Source organism: Oncorhynchus keta, chromosome 29 (assembly GCF_023373465.1).
Source record: "Oncorhynchus keta strain PuntledgeMale-10-30-2019 chromosome 29, Oket_V2, whole genome shotgun sequence".
Lineage (NCBI taxonomy): Eukaryota > Metazoa > Chordata > Actinopteri > Salmoniformes > Salmonidae > Oncorhynchus > Oncorhynchus keta.
In genome coordinates this window covers 32,696,056-32,710,132 of record NC_068449.1, presented here as the reverse complement: position 1 = coordinate 32,710,132, position 14,077 = coordinate 32,696,056, and the positions used below count along the sequence as shown (strand labels likewise).

The following is a 14,077-nucleotide window of genomic DNA, read 5'->3' as shown; positions in this document are numbered from 1 at the left end:
TATTTGAGCAATCCCCTTTTCTAAAATCGACAGTTGCCTGCTAGTTTTGAACGCCTGGGACTTTTACTTTGAAAAGCGCAAATCGGAAGTAATGTGAAATATCAGGAAGTAAGCTACAAGGTCCTGGCGACGAAGCTTTATAAAGTTTCCACCTTTGTTTACCTTTACTTTGACCGTTCTCATAACTTCATTTGCTAGCTAGAATTCATAAAATACAAAATGAACAGACAAGTAGAGTATGATTCATATGAGATAGAGGAGCCAAGTGATGAAGAAAGAGCTGAGGACAGGTAATTGTGGTTGCATGGTTTGACGTTAGGTAGCGTTTGGCTAGCTAGCACACTAAGAACGCAAGCGGGTCGTCCAATGCAAGCATGGTTGCTGGTGATGCTATCTACTTAACGTTAGTACCCGAACAGTAACATGCAAACCGATTTCAATGTTAAATGTTTGGGTACAGTATTGTTTCCATATTCTATAGCTTGATTCGCTTGAAGGCCCATAACGTTCAATATTAACGTTACTTGGGCACTGAAGTAGGGGTTGGATCTGTGAACCAGGGTTGGGGTCAATTCCATTTCAACAATTGACTGGATTTAAATGTAATTGAACCCAGTCCTGTTATAAATAAGTATTTTATTATTAGGGCGCAAAGTTGTGAGTGTTGTTCAAACAGGATCTGACCAATGACTGTTCAATATGAAAACTGTATGACATCAAGACCCTCCTAATTTGTTGCTGTATTTCCAGCTCTGAGGATGAGCTGGATGTGCTCTTGAACGGGACCCCGGATCAGAAGAGGAAGCTCATCCGAGAATACTTGACTGGGGAGAGTGAGTCCTCCAGTGGGGATGAGTTTGAGAAAGAGATGGAGGCAGAGCTCAGCACCACCATCAAGACTATGGAGTGCAAATGGGCGCCACCTACAGCACCAGCAGGTGGGAGTTTTCTTCTAGCATCAATAGTTATTTTGTGTCTTTTTGGCTGCCGGCCGCAGCAATGCACACTGTTGTTCTGTTGTGAATAGAGAGAACACTTCAGCTGCATTTACTGGCCTTGGGTCTGGGAGCATCTAAAGCTAATTTCCTGCATTTCTACACAATCTATGACCCTTTGGGGGTCACTTGTACTGTACATAAAAATAGAATATGTTTCTAAATACTTCTACATGAATGTGGATGCCACCAAGATTATGGATAATCCTGAATGAATCGTGAATAATGATGAGTGAGAAAGTTATAGACGCACAAATATCATGAGCATAGTGTTATATACAGACAGTGCACCATGACAGATCTATAACGTTACATTGCTATGCTGACTATGATTGGGGTGGAAATAATATCTAACATTAGCCAACTTTTGGCAGCCATAACGGTACATCAACTGGTGAAAACGAGCCAAGTTAATGTACTTCCGTTGAAACGGGAAGAAACTAAGGTTACAGAACATTTCCATAAACACAACATCTGTTAGATACTGCTACCTGACAGATTGCTAGAGGCTAGAGCTGAACTGGCTGTTAGTTCATTCACTTCAGACAGAACGTCAGTCGATTCGAGATGGAACATTACCTAATGTTACATGTCAGTTACACTACTAGCTCAGCACTGGGAATAAATAACTATTTTTCTGTTAAGTTAAAGAGCAGTTACCTTTCCAGCTCATTCAGTCAAATAAAGAGTAGCCAGTTTCTGCTCAGCTTGCTTTTACAATTCGGGGGGGGGGGAGCGGAAGCGGAGCACAACACACACACACAGACAATAGCTGCCTCTGTTCGCGCACACTGTGGTGTCCACGCATTCCTAAATCAAACCGGCTGAAACCACCAAACAACCTACCGCGCTGAGGCCCCCCTCATGGTCTTAAAGCACAGCACACCAATGCCTGTTTTTGTATCACAATGCAATGATAAAACTGGGAGGGACAAAAACCTTCCCAGTGAAAGTTGCGCCCCTGTCTATCAATAATATTGTACTGCTAGGGCCTCCCGTGTGGCGCAGTGGTTAAGGGCGCTGTACTGCTGCGCCACCAGAGACTCTGGGTTTGCGCCCAGGCTCTGTCGTAACCGGCCTCGACCGGGAGGTCCGTGGGGCGACGCACAATTGGCCTAGCGTCGTCCAGGTTAGGGAGGGTTTGGCCGCTAGGGAAATCCTTGTCTCATCGCGCACCAGCGACTCCTGTGGCGGGCCGGGCGCAGTGCGCGCTAACCAGGGTTGCCAGGTGCACGGTGTTTCCTCCGACACATTGGATGGCGCTGTGTTAAGAAGCAGTGCGGCTTGGTTGGGTTGTGTATCAGAGGACGCATGACTTTCAACCTTCGTCTCTCCCGAGCCCATACGGGAGTTGTAGCGATGAGACAAGATAGTAACTACTAAACAATTGGATCCCACGAAAAAGGGGTAAAATTCACAAAAAATAATTAATTAATAATAATAATATTGTACTGCTGTACTTGTTAATAACAGTGTCCATTTGTCCATCCCAGGAGAGGCTTTGGGTACCAATGACAATGCTGCAACGCCTGGGTTACCACAGCCAGAGCTTTATGACAATGTTTATTTTGACTCTGATTCCGACGAGGAGGAAACTGCTCCAAGTAAGTGTGTAGCTAGAATTAATCTGTAAACCAAACATAGACTCTGAGGGTACAGATTAAGCCCTAACCTTTGACTTAAAAGGACAGAGTCCTATTGTTGTACAGATGATGCGATACAATTGTTTGATCCTCTTCTGCAGGCAGTTCCTCGGGTCAGAGACACAGGAAACAGCGATCCATCCCCACCAACGATGAACTGCTGTACGACCCGGATGAGGATGACCGGGATCAGGCATGGGTGGACGCCAAGAGGAGGAGGTAAGCGATGCATCCATCATACAAAATGTTACAAAAGTATTTTTGTGTGTAATAACAGGGTGAAGTTTGAAAGAATATCCAAATATTTAAGGTCGGTTTCTCGGACACAGATTAGTAAAGCATGCTCAGTGGAGAATTTGCATTGATCGTGCTTTTTAGTCCATGAGTAGGGTTGGTTGTAGCCACATACAGTGCCTTCGGAAAGTATTCAGACCCCTTGAGTTTTTCTACATTTTGTTACGTTACAGCCTTATTCTAAAATGGAATAAATAAAACAATTTCCTCAGGAATCTACACACAATACCCCATAATGACAAAAATGAAAACAGGTTCATAGAAATTTTACCAGATTTATTCAAACCAAAAACAGAAATACCTTATTAACATAAGTATTCAGACCCTTTGCTATGAAACTCGAAATTGAACTGTTTCCATTGATTTTACTTGATGTTTCTACAACTTAATTGGAGTCCACCTGTGGAAAATTCTATTGATTGGACATGATTTGAAAAGGCACTTACCTGTTAATATAAGGTCCCACAGTTGACAATGCATGTCAGAGCAAAAACCAAGCCATGAAATCGAAGGAATTGTCTGTAGAGCTCCGAGACAGGATTGTGTTGAGGCACAGATCTGGGGAAGGGTACCAAAACATTTTGGCAGCGTTGAAGGTCCCCAAGAACAGTGTCCTCCATTGTTCTTGAATGGAAGAAGTTTGGAACCATCAAAACTCTTCCTAGAGCTGGGCAAAATGAGAAATCGGGGGAGAAGGACCTTGGTCAGGGAGGTGAGCAAGAACCTGATGGTCACTCTGACATTGCCGCTTTCCATGATGTCTGTTGTCTGTAGCTTGTGAGGTGTGGAAACACTTAGTTGCTTTAATGGATTTTGTCTTGTTGCTTTTTGTTCTATCTGTATGCTATGTCTGTATGCTATAACTGCAGTTGAAAATGAGCCGGCTGGCTAAAACCGGCACTTTTACTGAAACGTTGATTAATGTGCACTGTCCCTGTAAAAATAAACTCAAACAGAGCTCTAGAGTTCCTCTGTTGAGATGGGAGAACCTTCCAGAAGGACAACCATCTCTGCAGCACTCCACCAATCAGGCCTTTATGGTAGAGTGGTCAGACGAAAGTCACTCCTCAGTAAAAGGCACATGACAGCCCTCTTAGAGTTTGCCAAAAGGCACCTAAAGACTCAGACCATGAGAAACAACATTCTCTTGTCTGATGAAACCAAGATTGAACTCTTTGGTCTGAATGCCAAGCGTCACGTCTGGAGGAAACCTGGCACCATCCCTACGGTGAAGCATGCGGGTGGCAGCATGCTGTGGGGATGTTTTTCAGCGGCAGGGACTGGGAGACTAGTCAAAATCGAGGCAAAGATGAACAGAGCAAAGTACAGAGAGATCCTTGATGAAAACCTGCTCCAGAGTGCTCAGGACCTCCGACTGAGGCAACGGTTCACCTTCCAACAGGACAACAACCCTAGGCACACAGCCAAAACAACGCAGGAGTGGCTTCGGGACAAGTCTCTGAATGTCCTTGAGTGGCCCAGCCAGAGCCTGGACTTGAACCTCATCGAACATCCCTGGACGGACCTGAAAATATCTGTGTAGCAACCTTACAGAGCTTGGGAGGATCTTCAGAGAAGAATGGGAGAAACTTCCCAAATACACTTGTGCCAAGCTTGTAGCGTCATATCCAAGAAGACTCAAAGCTGTAATCGCTGCCAAAGGTACTTCAACAAAGTACTGAGTAAAGTGCTGGGTCTAAATACTTATGTAAATGTGCATTTCATTTCATTTTTTATACATTTTCAAAAATTGATACAAAACTGTTTTTGCTTTGTCATTATGGGGTATTGTGTGTAGATTGGTGAAAAAAAACAGTTTAATCAATTTTAGAATGTCTAACCTAACAAAATGTGGACAAAGTCAAGGGGTCTGAATACTGAATGCACTGTATGTCAATTATGTTCCCCTATTGCCTATTTGATCAGGTACAACGAAAAGAGAAGATTGCAATCTTCACGAAACAGAAGAGGGCAGTCCCAGGGGCTTCCAAGTAGCGATGCTGTCCTTAACTGCCCAGCATGCATGACCACGCTATGCCTCGACTGTCAAAGGTTGGAAATAGAGTTTATTTGGCTGTGAATATCATCTTGAACTGAACTCACAGCATTTTACACAGCCAAACATTACACCCACTACAATTGTAAAGGTTGAACAATTCTGGAAAAGGATTTGTCTCAATTGACCTCTTGTTTGTTTTTGTCTACAGGCATGACAAATACAGGACCCAATACAGAGCCATGTTTGTCATGAATTGTACAGTAAACAAAGAGGAGATTTTACGGTACAAAACGCTCAATGAGAAGAATCTGAGGAGCAGAAAGAGGAGGAAGGGGCGTCAACCAGAGCCAACAGCGTCAACCACAATGGAAGCCACAGATTCAGGAGCAGTGTTGGGGATGGGCGGAGAGGAGATCTACCATCCCGTTCAGTGTACGGAGTGCTCCACTGAGGTGGCAGTGCTCGATAAGGACGAGGTCTACCACTTTTTTAACATCCTCGCCAGCCACTGCTGAAGATGCACTGTTGCGATATCCCTGATAAGACTTTTGGTGTCTGAATGTACATCTTTTTATGGTATTAGACAGGGGTGTAAAGTTTATGTAAAGATTTGATGTACAAGCATTGGCCTCCAACATTTTATTAAGTTTACCCCTATGGTATTTATTCTGTTTTTTTTATATTTAGAACCAAAGATTTGTATATCTTCACACTGTACTGTCTTTGGTTAGGGTATGGACGTCCCAAGGATTCCGGATCGCAATAACCATTTGTAAATCTGATTAGAGTCGGGACAGGAAGTGGAAACCGCCCTTTGCGCGTCGCTTTTTCATGTGATTCGAGATTGGTTGAGAAAGAAAGCCGTTAAACATCACTGGGGGGATTAATCTGCACCGGTTGATGGTTGATTGCATTCGTTTTGGAACCGGGCTGCCTCCTGGATGTGAGCTAGGTGCCCTGTTCGAAGCCCACAGGGATATTTGGCTCAAAACAAAAGGGATGTAATTGGCATATTGAGGATGGAGTCGATTCTGTGATTTCACATGCAAAAGTGATTGCTTTTGATAAACGCTTTATCTACCAAGAAATAATCGGCAATCACAAAAAAGACAGAATAAATACAACTTCAAGTTATGGCGTTTTTGAAGTTATCTGGAAGAAAATATCCTGGTTGTGTTACCAATATATTCTCGTAACGGCTTTATACATGTTGAAGCCTTGGGTGAGAACCATCTTCAGTATCCTTTTTGGTTCCAGAATAGTTTGAAAATAACTAGGCTACTAGGTATTTTAGCCGGATAGATAACTAACTACAACCCCTTGCCTTGTAATTTCGAATAGTTAGCAAGTAGCCTATTTGTTGGTTAACATTTTATTGCTGAACAGTAGACTATGAAACGATAACATTAGGCTATAGCTACTAGCTTAGGTGGTCACAGTGTAGCCTACTGTTGGCGCATTCAAGACAACTCGGTAATATCCGACATAAAAACTCGTAGAAAGATGAGGCCAGGGTTTTCCACTTGGTCAAATCCCGATGTCAGTGATCAGGTTGTAAAGGGGGAGCTCTAGAAAGATGCCAAGTTGGATGACCTTTCCAAAAAAAAAATTTTTTTTCAGTCGTAGCTCGTTTTTTCCGAGTTCCCAGTTGTTTTGAATGCGGCATCTGTCTCACCTGCATCCATAAACGTGTGCATGCGCAACTATTGAGAATTTTAGAACTCCGATCTCATGGATTTCAAAGATTATTGCAGTCATTGGTGTAGACTGATTTGATATGTTAGGCTACTCAAGTAAGTTGGAAACTGTTCAAAAAGAGGTGAGGAAGATATGACTATCAAATTAGGCTACTGTTGATCACAACACTGAACAATTATGACTGAAGAATGATTTTATCCCTTTCATAGGCCTGATAAGCAGTGGTGTCTTTTTTTCCTTTTTTTTAGCAGTGGTGTGTATTCATGGATGCCAAGGGAAGCCAGGCTCCCCCCAAAAATGTACCAATAAAAATTCAAAACATAAATTGTTTTATCTTTCATAATGTTCATAATCTTTCATAATGTGTTTCATAATTTTCCTTTAATTCCCGAGGCTGTATGTATCTCACAGGAGAAAACATCAGCGCGTGCGAAACAGCGCCCCTCTGTATCTGTAGGCCATCTATCTGATGCTGTCTGACATTGTTGCCACCCGTAGCATTGAAGGCAAGCAAAGCCAGTGAGCATCTGGCCTCCCTTGATTTAAAAAATAAATAAAAAGTATAACAAATTTGCCAACCAGCATTGAGGTGAACTGAGCGAGCTCAACTGTGAATGGTCCTGGCGCACCAAAAAAAGGGAAGCCACCTTGGATTTTGGCATCAATCCTATCAAATCCCCTTGAGAGGATATGTCATTGACAGAAAAACTCTTGTTGTGTTGTCCTCTGGTGGCTAGCTAAATTAGCCATGGATGGGGATAAGGATTTGGAATTGTGGTTTCACTTAATCATGCGTACTGGCCAATAATTATAACGGCGATTCTGATCCAACCATTCATTCATACATTGTTGTGCACCTGGCCTGAGAGGATGGAAGTTCAATATGTAGCTAGATGTAAAAGGCTAATGTTAACTAGCTAACGGTGTCAGAGAGACTATAGTAGATGGTTGCTGTCAAAAAGTGAGTGAGTTGTTCCTGTGTCCTGTGTTTGGGCTGTTTATTACATCCTGTCCGGATGTTCTCACGACATTTAGTGTGTGCTTATGTAACTTGATAGTGCAGCTGTTTCTTTGAAGTAAAGCACATGTTTGAAAGAAAAAGTAATGGCTTGGTGATTGATGTGTAGTGACCTTGTTGAACTTAGAAGAAAATGTGTTTGAACATTTGAAACAGTTGGGAATTGTTGTAGTGAATTTACGGCGCTGCTGTGTAGTGATCTTGTGACCCCTTGTAGAATGAACAGGAAAAAGTCATTTCCCGGTAGGTCTGCCTGAGTTATAAGTAAGTCTTCGACTTGTCCTGTGAACACTATGACAGAGAAGAAGCCTCAAGGGAGATAAACCACAGAAAACTACAGAAAACAGGTGTATTGTGTCCTTCATGTCTGGGCCACAATAACAAAACTATTGATGACATTCTTTGTGATGCACCTGGTTGTTTTAATGGTGTGATTGATATGAGTGAAGGCAATATTGATCTCTTCAGTAGTGTATAGTCCAGACTCCAAAGTTACAGTTTTAGGTTGTTCTGAATTCAATGGCGCATATGCCACCAAATCTGTTAGTTCGTATGTATTTTCAAATGCTTGCACTACTCTGTGCCTGTCTTTAGCTTCAGGTGGCAAGATTAGTGCTTGATATGATTAAACGAGTGCAACAATTTTTCTACCATCGTGAACATTTACGAAGATGGTCCCTTCTGTCATCTAGACAAAACTTGGGTTTAAAGGCAAGAAGGTTGATCTATCACCAAAAATAGAACGTTCGAAGCCTAGGAGACCATGGAGAGCCTGCATGGAAGAGACGATGTCTGATGTCCCCGCCGCTTGAAGACAGGGATTTGGAGACTGATGGGGTTGGTGTCAGGTTACGATAGGCCCCCGAAAAGGAGGAAAATGCTCATTCTACTTTAAACCCCTTTTTTTTTTTTTTTTTTTTTTACAAAATTAACATGTAATGTGTAATAATAACATGTATGGTCTATATAAAGGTTGAGTAATACACATTAGTGTCATAGTTTATTATTTAATATTGCATAGTAAACTTGAATCATTGTAATATGGATGTTTAAATGTCTGTACTAAAGGTTTTGATGAAAACGTTGTTTACCTTCAATGAATTAGTCTTTCCCGTTGGGTGGGTGTTTGTGGGGCCTGGTAGCATGGGGTGATGTCAAGCTGTGGGTGTTACAAGTGGACGAGGGCCGAGGTCAAGGCATTATTTTCGAAGAAAAATACATTTAGAAAAATAACAGTCTTTCCTACAAAAAAGTATTATACAAACATTTATAGGGTAATAAAGTGTAGTATTGTGTAATAATAATATATATGATTTATATAAAGATTTCGATTTTTTAAAATGTGATATAGTTAAATATTGCATAGTAACTTTTAATAAACTGTAATCATTGTAATATGTATGTTTAAATGTCTGTACTAAAGTTTTAGAAGAAAATGAAAAGGTTTGAAGGAATTTTTACATTTACCTTCAATTACATAAATCTCTCCCTCCATCTTTCCTCTTGCATGTTAGTGTGTGGGGCTTGGTTGCAGGCGTGGTGTCAGGTTACAAGCCATGGGTTTACATTTTTTTAAGTACATTTAACCTTTATTTAACTAGGCAAGTCAGTTAAGAACAAATTCTTATTTACAATGTTGGCCTACACCAGCCAAACCCAGATGATGCGGGGCCAATAGTGAACCGCCCTATGTAACTCAAATCACGGCCAGTTGTGATACAGCCTGGATTCAAACCAGGGTATCTGTAGTTTTAAAGAAAATGTCATTTACCTTAAATGAAATCTCTGTCTCTGTCTGTCTCCCCGATCTGCTTCTCTCTCTCTCTCTCTACACAAGAGCCATTGGGTTCTTGGGATGTGTGTGTGTGCGTGTTTGGGTGTGGAAAGTCTTTCATGCACCTCGTTTATCCAGATTTAATGGTCAATAGGTTGCTAATCTAGGGGGTCCCTTACACACAAGGGAACTATATGTACACAAGTGTATCCCCAGGTGTCTTTGAAACAACTGCTTTACAAGTGTTTCACCTTAACCCTTTTAAAAATAGTTCCCAGAGGGGCGTCCGGGGGGCTGCCAGTGGGTGTCCGGGGGGATGCCAGTGGATGTCTCAGTCAATCAAAAAAATAATAACTCCAGACGCCTAGCTCCCTCCTCTTTGAAAAGGTCATTATACTCTTTAAGATGGGCCCTTTACTTGACTTCTTAAACAGATAATTATGCTCCCTTAATAACCTTTTGAAGCAGTGGGCTTAATCAGGGGCTTGCAGAGTGTTTCTTGGTAGTCTTCAGCATGCAAGCCTCCCCCTTTTTCCTCCAAACATAACAATGGTCGTTATGGCCAACCAGTTCTATTTTTGTTTCCTCAGACCAGAGGACATTTCTCCAAATAGTATAATCTTTGTACCCATGTGCAGTTGCAAAACGTAATCTGGCCTTTTTATGGTGGTTTTGGAGCAGTGGCTTCTTCCTTGCTGAGCGGCCTTTCAGGGTATGCCGATATAGGACTCGTTTTACTGTGGATATAGATACTTTTGTACCTGTTTCCTCCAGCATCTTCACAAGGTCCTGTTGTTCTGGGATTGATTTGCACTTGTTGCACCAAAGTACGTTAATCTCTAGGAGACAGAACGCGTCTCCTTCCTGAGCGGTATGACGGCTGTGTGGTCCCATGGTTTTAATACTTGCGTACTATTGTTTGTACAGATGAACGTGGTACCTGCAGGCATTTGGAAATTGCTCCCAAGGATGAACCAGACTTGTGGAGGTCGACAATTGTTTTTCTGAGGTCTTGGCTGATTTCTTTTGATTTTCCTGTGATGTCAAGCAAAGAGGTAATGAGTTTGAAGGTAGGCCTTGAAATACATCCAAATGTATACCTCCAATTGACTTAAATGATGTAAATTAGCCTATCAGAAGCTTCTAAAGCCATTACATAATTTTCTGAAACTTTCCAAGCTGTTAAAAGGCACAGTCAACTTAGTGTATCTAAACTTCTGACCCACTGGAATTGTGATACAGTGAAATAATCTGTCTGTGAACAATTGTTGGAAAAATTACTTGCGTCATGCACAAAGTAGATGTCCGAACTGACTTTCCAAAACTATAATTTGTTAACAACACATTTGTTGAGTGGTTGAAAAACGAGTTTTAATGACTCCAACCTAAGTGTATGTAAACTTCCGACTTCAACTGTACACACCACACATGGTTTGGACTTAAAAAAGAAGACACCATTAACATGTCAGATATAGTTTAAATGTATTCATTTTTGAGTTTGCATCCCAATATGACACTTTAAATACATCACAGAAGACTGAAATTTAACAAAACGCCTATTGTGTTTATTGAGCTGTACACTGAGATGCTCAGCTGGTCAATATTCCCCTCCAGTGATTCCCCAACACCTTGTCAACATGTGCCCCAAAAATGGATCAGATTTTCCTTTTAGTCTCATCTGACCAGAGTACTTTCTTCCATATGTTTGGGTAGTCTCCCACATGCCGTTTGGCGAACACCAAACATGTTTGCTTATTCGTTTCTTTAAGCAATTGCTTTTTTTCTGGACGTAAAGCCCAGCTCTGTGGAGTGGCCTTAGACCACTGCACCACCCGGGAGGCCACTTCTTCCATTTTTTAAATAATGGATTTAATGGTACTCCGTGAGATGTTCAAAGTTTCGGATATTTTTTTATAACCCAACTGAGATCATGTGACAGAACATGTGACACTTAGATTGCACACAATTATGTGACTTCTGATGGTAATTGGTTGCACCATATCTTATTTAGGGGCTTCATAGCAACAGGGATGAATACATATGCACGCAACCACTTTTCTGTTACATTTTTTTTTGCAAATGATTAATTATTATTTTCTTCATTTCACTTAATCAATTTGGACTATTTTGTGTATGTCCATTACATGAAATCCAAATAAAAATCAGGTTGCAATGCAACTAAATAGGAAAAACGCCAAGGGGGATGAATACTTTTGTAAGGCACCGTAAATGGAGAAAGTTTAGCACTGTTGCTACTCTCCCTAGGAGTGGTCGTCCTGCAAAGATGACTGCAAGAGCACAGCGCAGAATGCTCTATGAGGTTAAGAAGAATCCTAGTGTCAGTTACAGACATACAGAAATCTCTGGAAGATGCTAACATCTTTGTTGACGAGTCTACTATACGTAAAAAACTACACAAAATTGGTGTTCATGGGAGGACACCATGGAAGAAGCCACTGCTGTCCAACATTGCTGCACGTCTGAAGTTCGCAAAAGAGCATGTGGATGTTCCACAGCGCTACTGGCAAAATATTCTGTGACAGATGAAACTAAAGTTGTGTTGTTTGGAAGGAACACACAACACTTTGTGGAGAAAAAAAGGCACAACACACCAACATCAACACCTCATCCCAAATGTAATCCATAGCGGAGGTAGCGTCATGGTTTAGGGCGGCTTTGCTGCCTCGGGGCCTGGACAGCTTGCTATCATCGACGCAAAAATTAATTCCCAAGTTTATCAAGACATTTTGCAGATTAATGTATCTGTCCACCAATTGAAGCTCAACAGAAGTTAGGTGATGCATCAGGAAAACAACCCATTATTTAGATGTAAATCAAGAGAATGGCTTGAACAGAAGAAAATACGCCTTCTGGAGTGGCCCAGTCAGTTCTGACCTCAACCCGATTGAGATGCTGTGGCATAACATCAAGAGAGGGGTTCACACCAGACATCCCAAGAATATTGTGGAACTGAAACAGTTTTCTAAAGAGGAATGGTCCAAAATTCCTCCTGGCCGTCGTGCCAGTCTGATCTGCAACTACAGAAAACGTTTGTTTGAGGTTATTACTGCCAAAGGAGGGTCAACCTGTTATTAAATCCAAGGGTTCACATACTTTTCCCGACCTGCACTGTGAATGTTTACACAGTGTGATCAATAAAGAGATGAAAGAGAGATGAAAACGTATAATTGTTTGCGTATTATTAGTCTAAGTAGACTGTATTTGTCTATTGTTGTGACTTAGATGAAGATCAGATCAAATTTTAGATTTTGCAGAAATCCAGATAATTCTAAAGGTTTCACATTATTTACCTTCCCACTGTAATGTGTTACATAACTTTACGTAATACTCTCTCTCTCTCTCTCTCTCTCTCTCTCTCTCTCTCTCTCTCTCTCTCTCTCTCTCTCTCTCTCTCTCTCTCTCTCTCTCTCTCTCTCTCTCTCATGACATTGACCCCTGAGTGTTGAACCTTTGCCCACTCTATAGCCACCCTGCTGGTCAGAACATCTTGAATAACAATAAGGGGCACATGCACTCTTAAATGTGCACTCTGCACAGCCCTCGGAATATGGTTCCTCTCACATTTTAATCCTAGTTTCATGGCATTTAGGGAGTGTTTCCTAGATGCTGTGCTTCGGCAAATGCATTGACTGTTCTTAGGTTTTAGACTGGGTATCTGTAAAACACTTTGTGACAACTGCTGATGCAAAAATGGGTTTTAAGAAATACATTTGGTTGATTGACAGGTTTGTATTATTATCATGTTACAGACAAGACATACCCAGAAATGTCAACGTCTTGTCACATGCTCGAACCGGGGTCTTAGGGATAAACCCCCAGAAAGATTACATGAGCTTGGAGGAGCTGACCGTGAGCTGACCGACTTCTCTGTACAGCAGCCCCAGACAATCATGTACAGTAGCTCCAATTTACAAGAATGGGTATACAGGGCAGTGATGATTTTTTTTATTTTCACATTGTGTACAAGCATGTATTTCAAATCAAATGTTATTGGTCACATACACGAGTTCAGCAGATGTTATTGTGTGTGTAGCGAATTAAGAACATTTGATTTGGAATTAAGAAAATATAAATATTTGGACGAGCAATGTCAGAGCTGCATAGACTAAGATACCATGAGAGGAGTAATGCAAAATATGTATACATTATTAAAGTGGCCAGTGATTTCAAGTCTATGTATATAGGGTAGCAGCCTCTAATGTGCTAGTGGTGGCTAATTAACAGTCTGATGGCCTTGAGATAGAAGCTGTTTTACAGTCTCTCGGTCCCATATTTGATGCACCTGTACTGAATTTGCCTTCTGGATGATAGGGGGGAGAACAGGCAGTGGCTTGGGTGGTTGTTGTCCTTGATGATCTTTTTGGCCTTCCTGTGACATCAGGTGCTGTAGGTGTCCTGGAGGGCAGGTAGTTTGCCCCCGGTGATGTGTTTGGCAGAACGCACCACCCTCTGGAGAGCCCTGTGGTTGAGGTCGGTGCAGTTGCCGTTACAGGCGGTGATACAGCCCAACAGGATGCTCTCAATTGTGCATCTGTAAAAGTTTGTGAGTGTTTTAGGTGCCAAGCCAAATTTCTAATAATTTCTAATAATCAGTAATCAGGCCTACTACTGTTGTGTCGTCTGCAAACTTGATGA

General features: G+C 41.7%; 1 protein-coding gene across 1 annotated transcript; it reads left to right on the top strand.

Annotated features, from left to right (window-relative positions):
- Window positions 1-83: 83 nt before the first annotated feature.
- On the top strand, window positions 84-6,954 carry eapp (e2f-associated phosphoprotein). The gene is made up of 6 exons (XM_035743307.2): window positions 84-290; window positions 751-938; window positions 2,489-2,599; window positions 2,740-2,857; window positions 4,859-4,984; window positions 5,140-6,954. The coding sequence occupies exons 1-6, from the start codon at window positions 220-222 to the stop codon at window positions 5,444-5,446; spliced, it is 921 nt and encodes a 306-aa protein (XP_035599200.1). The 5' UTR covers window positions 84-219; the 3' UTR covers window positions 5,447-6,954.
- The last annotated feature ends 7,123 nt before the right edge of the window (window positions 6,955-14,077 follow it).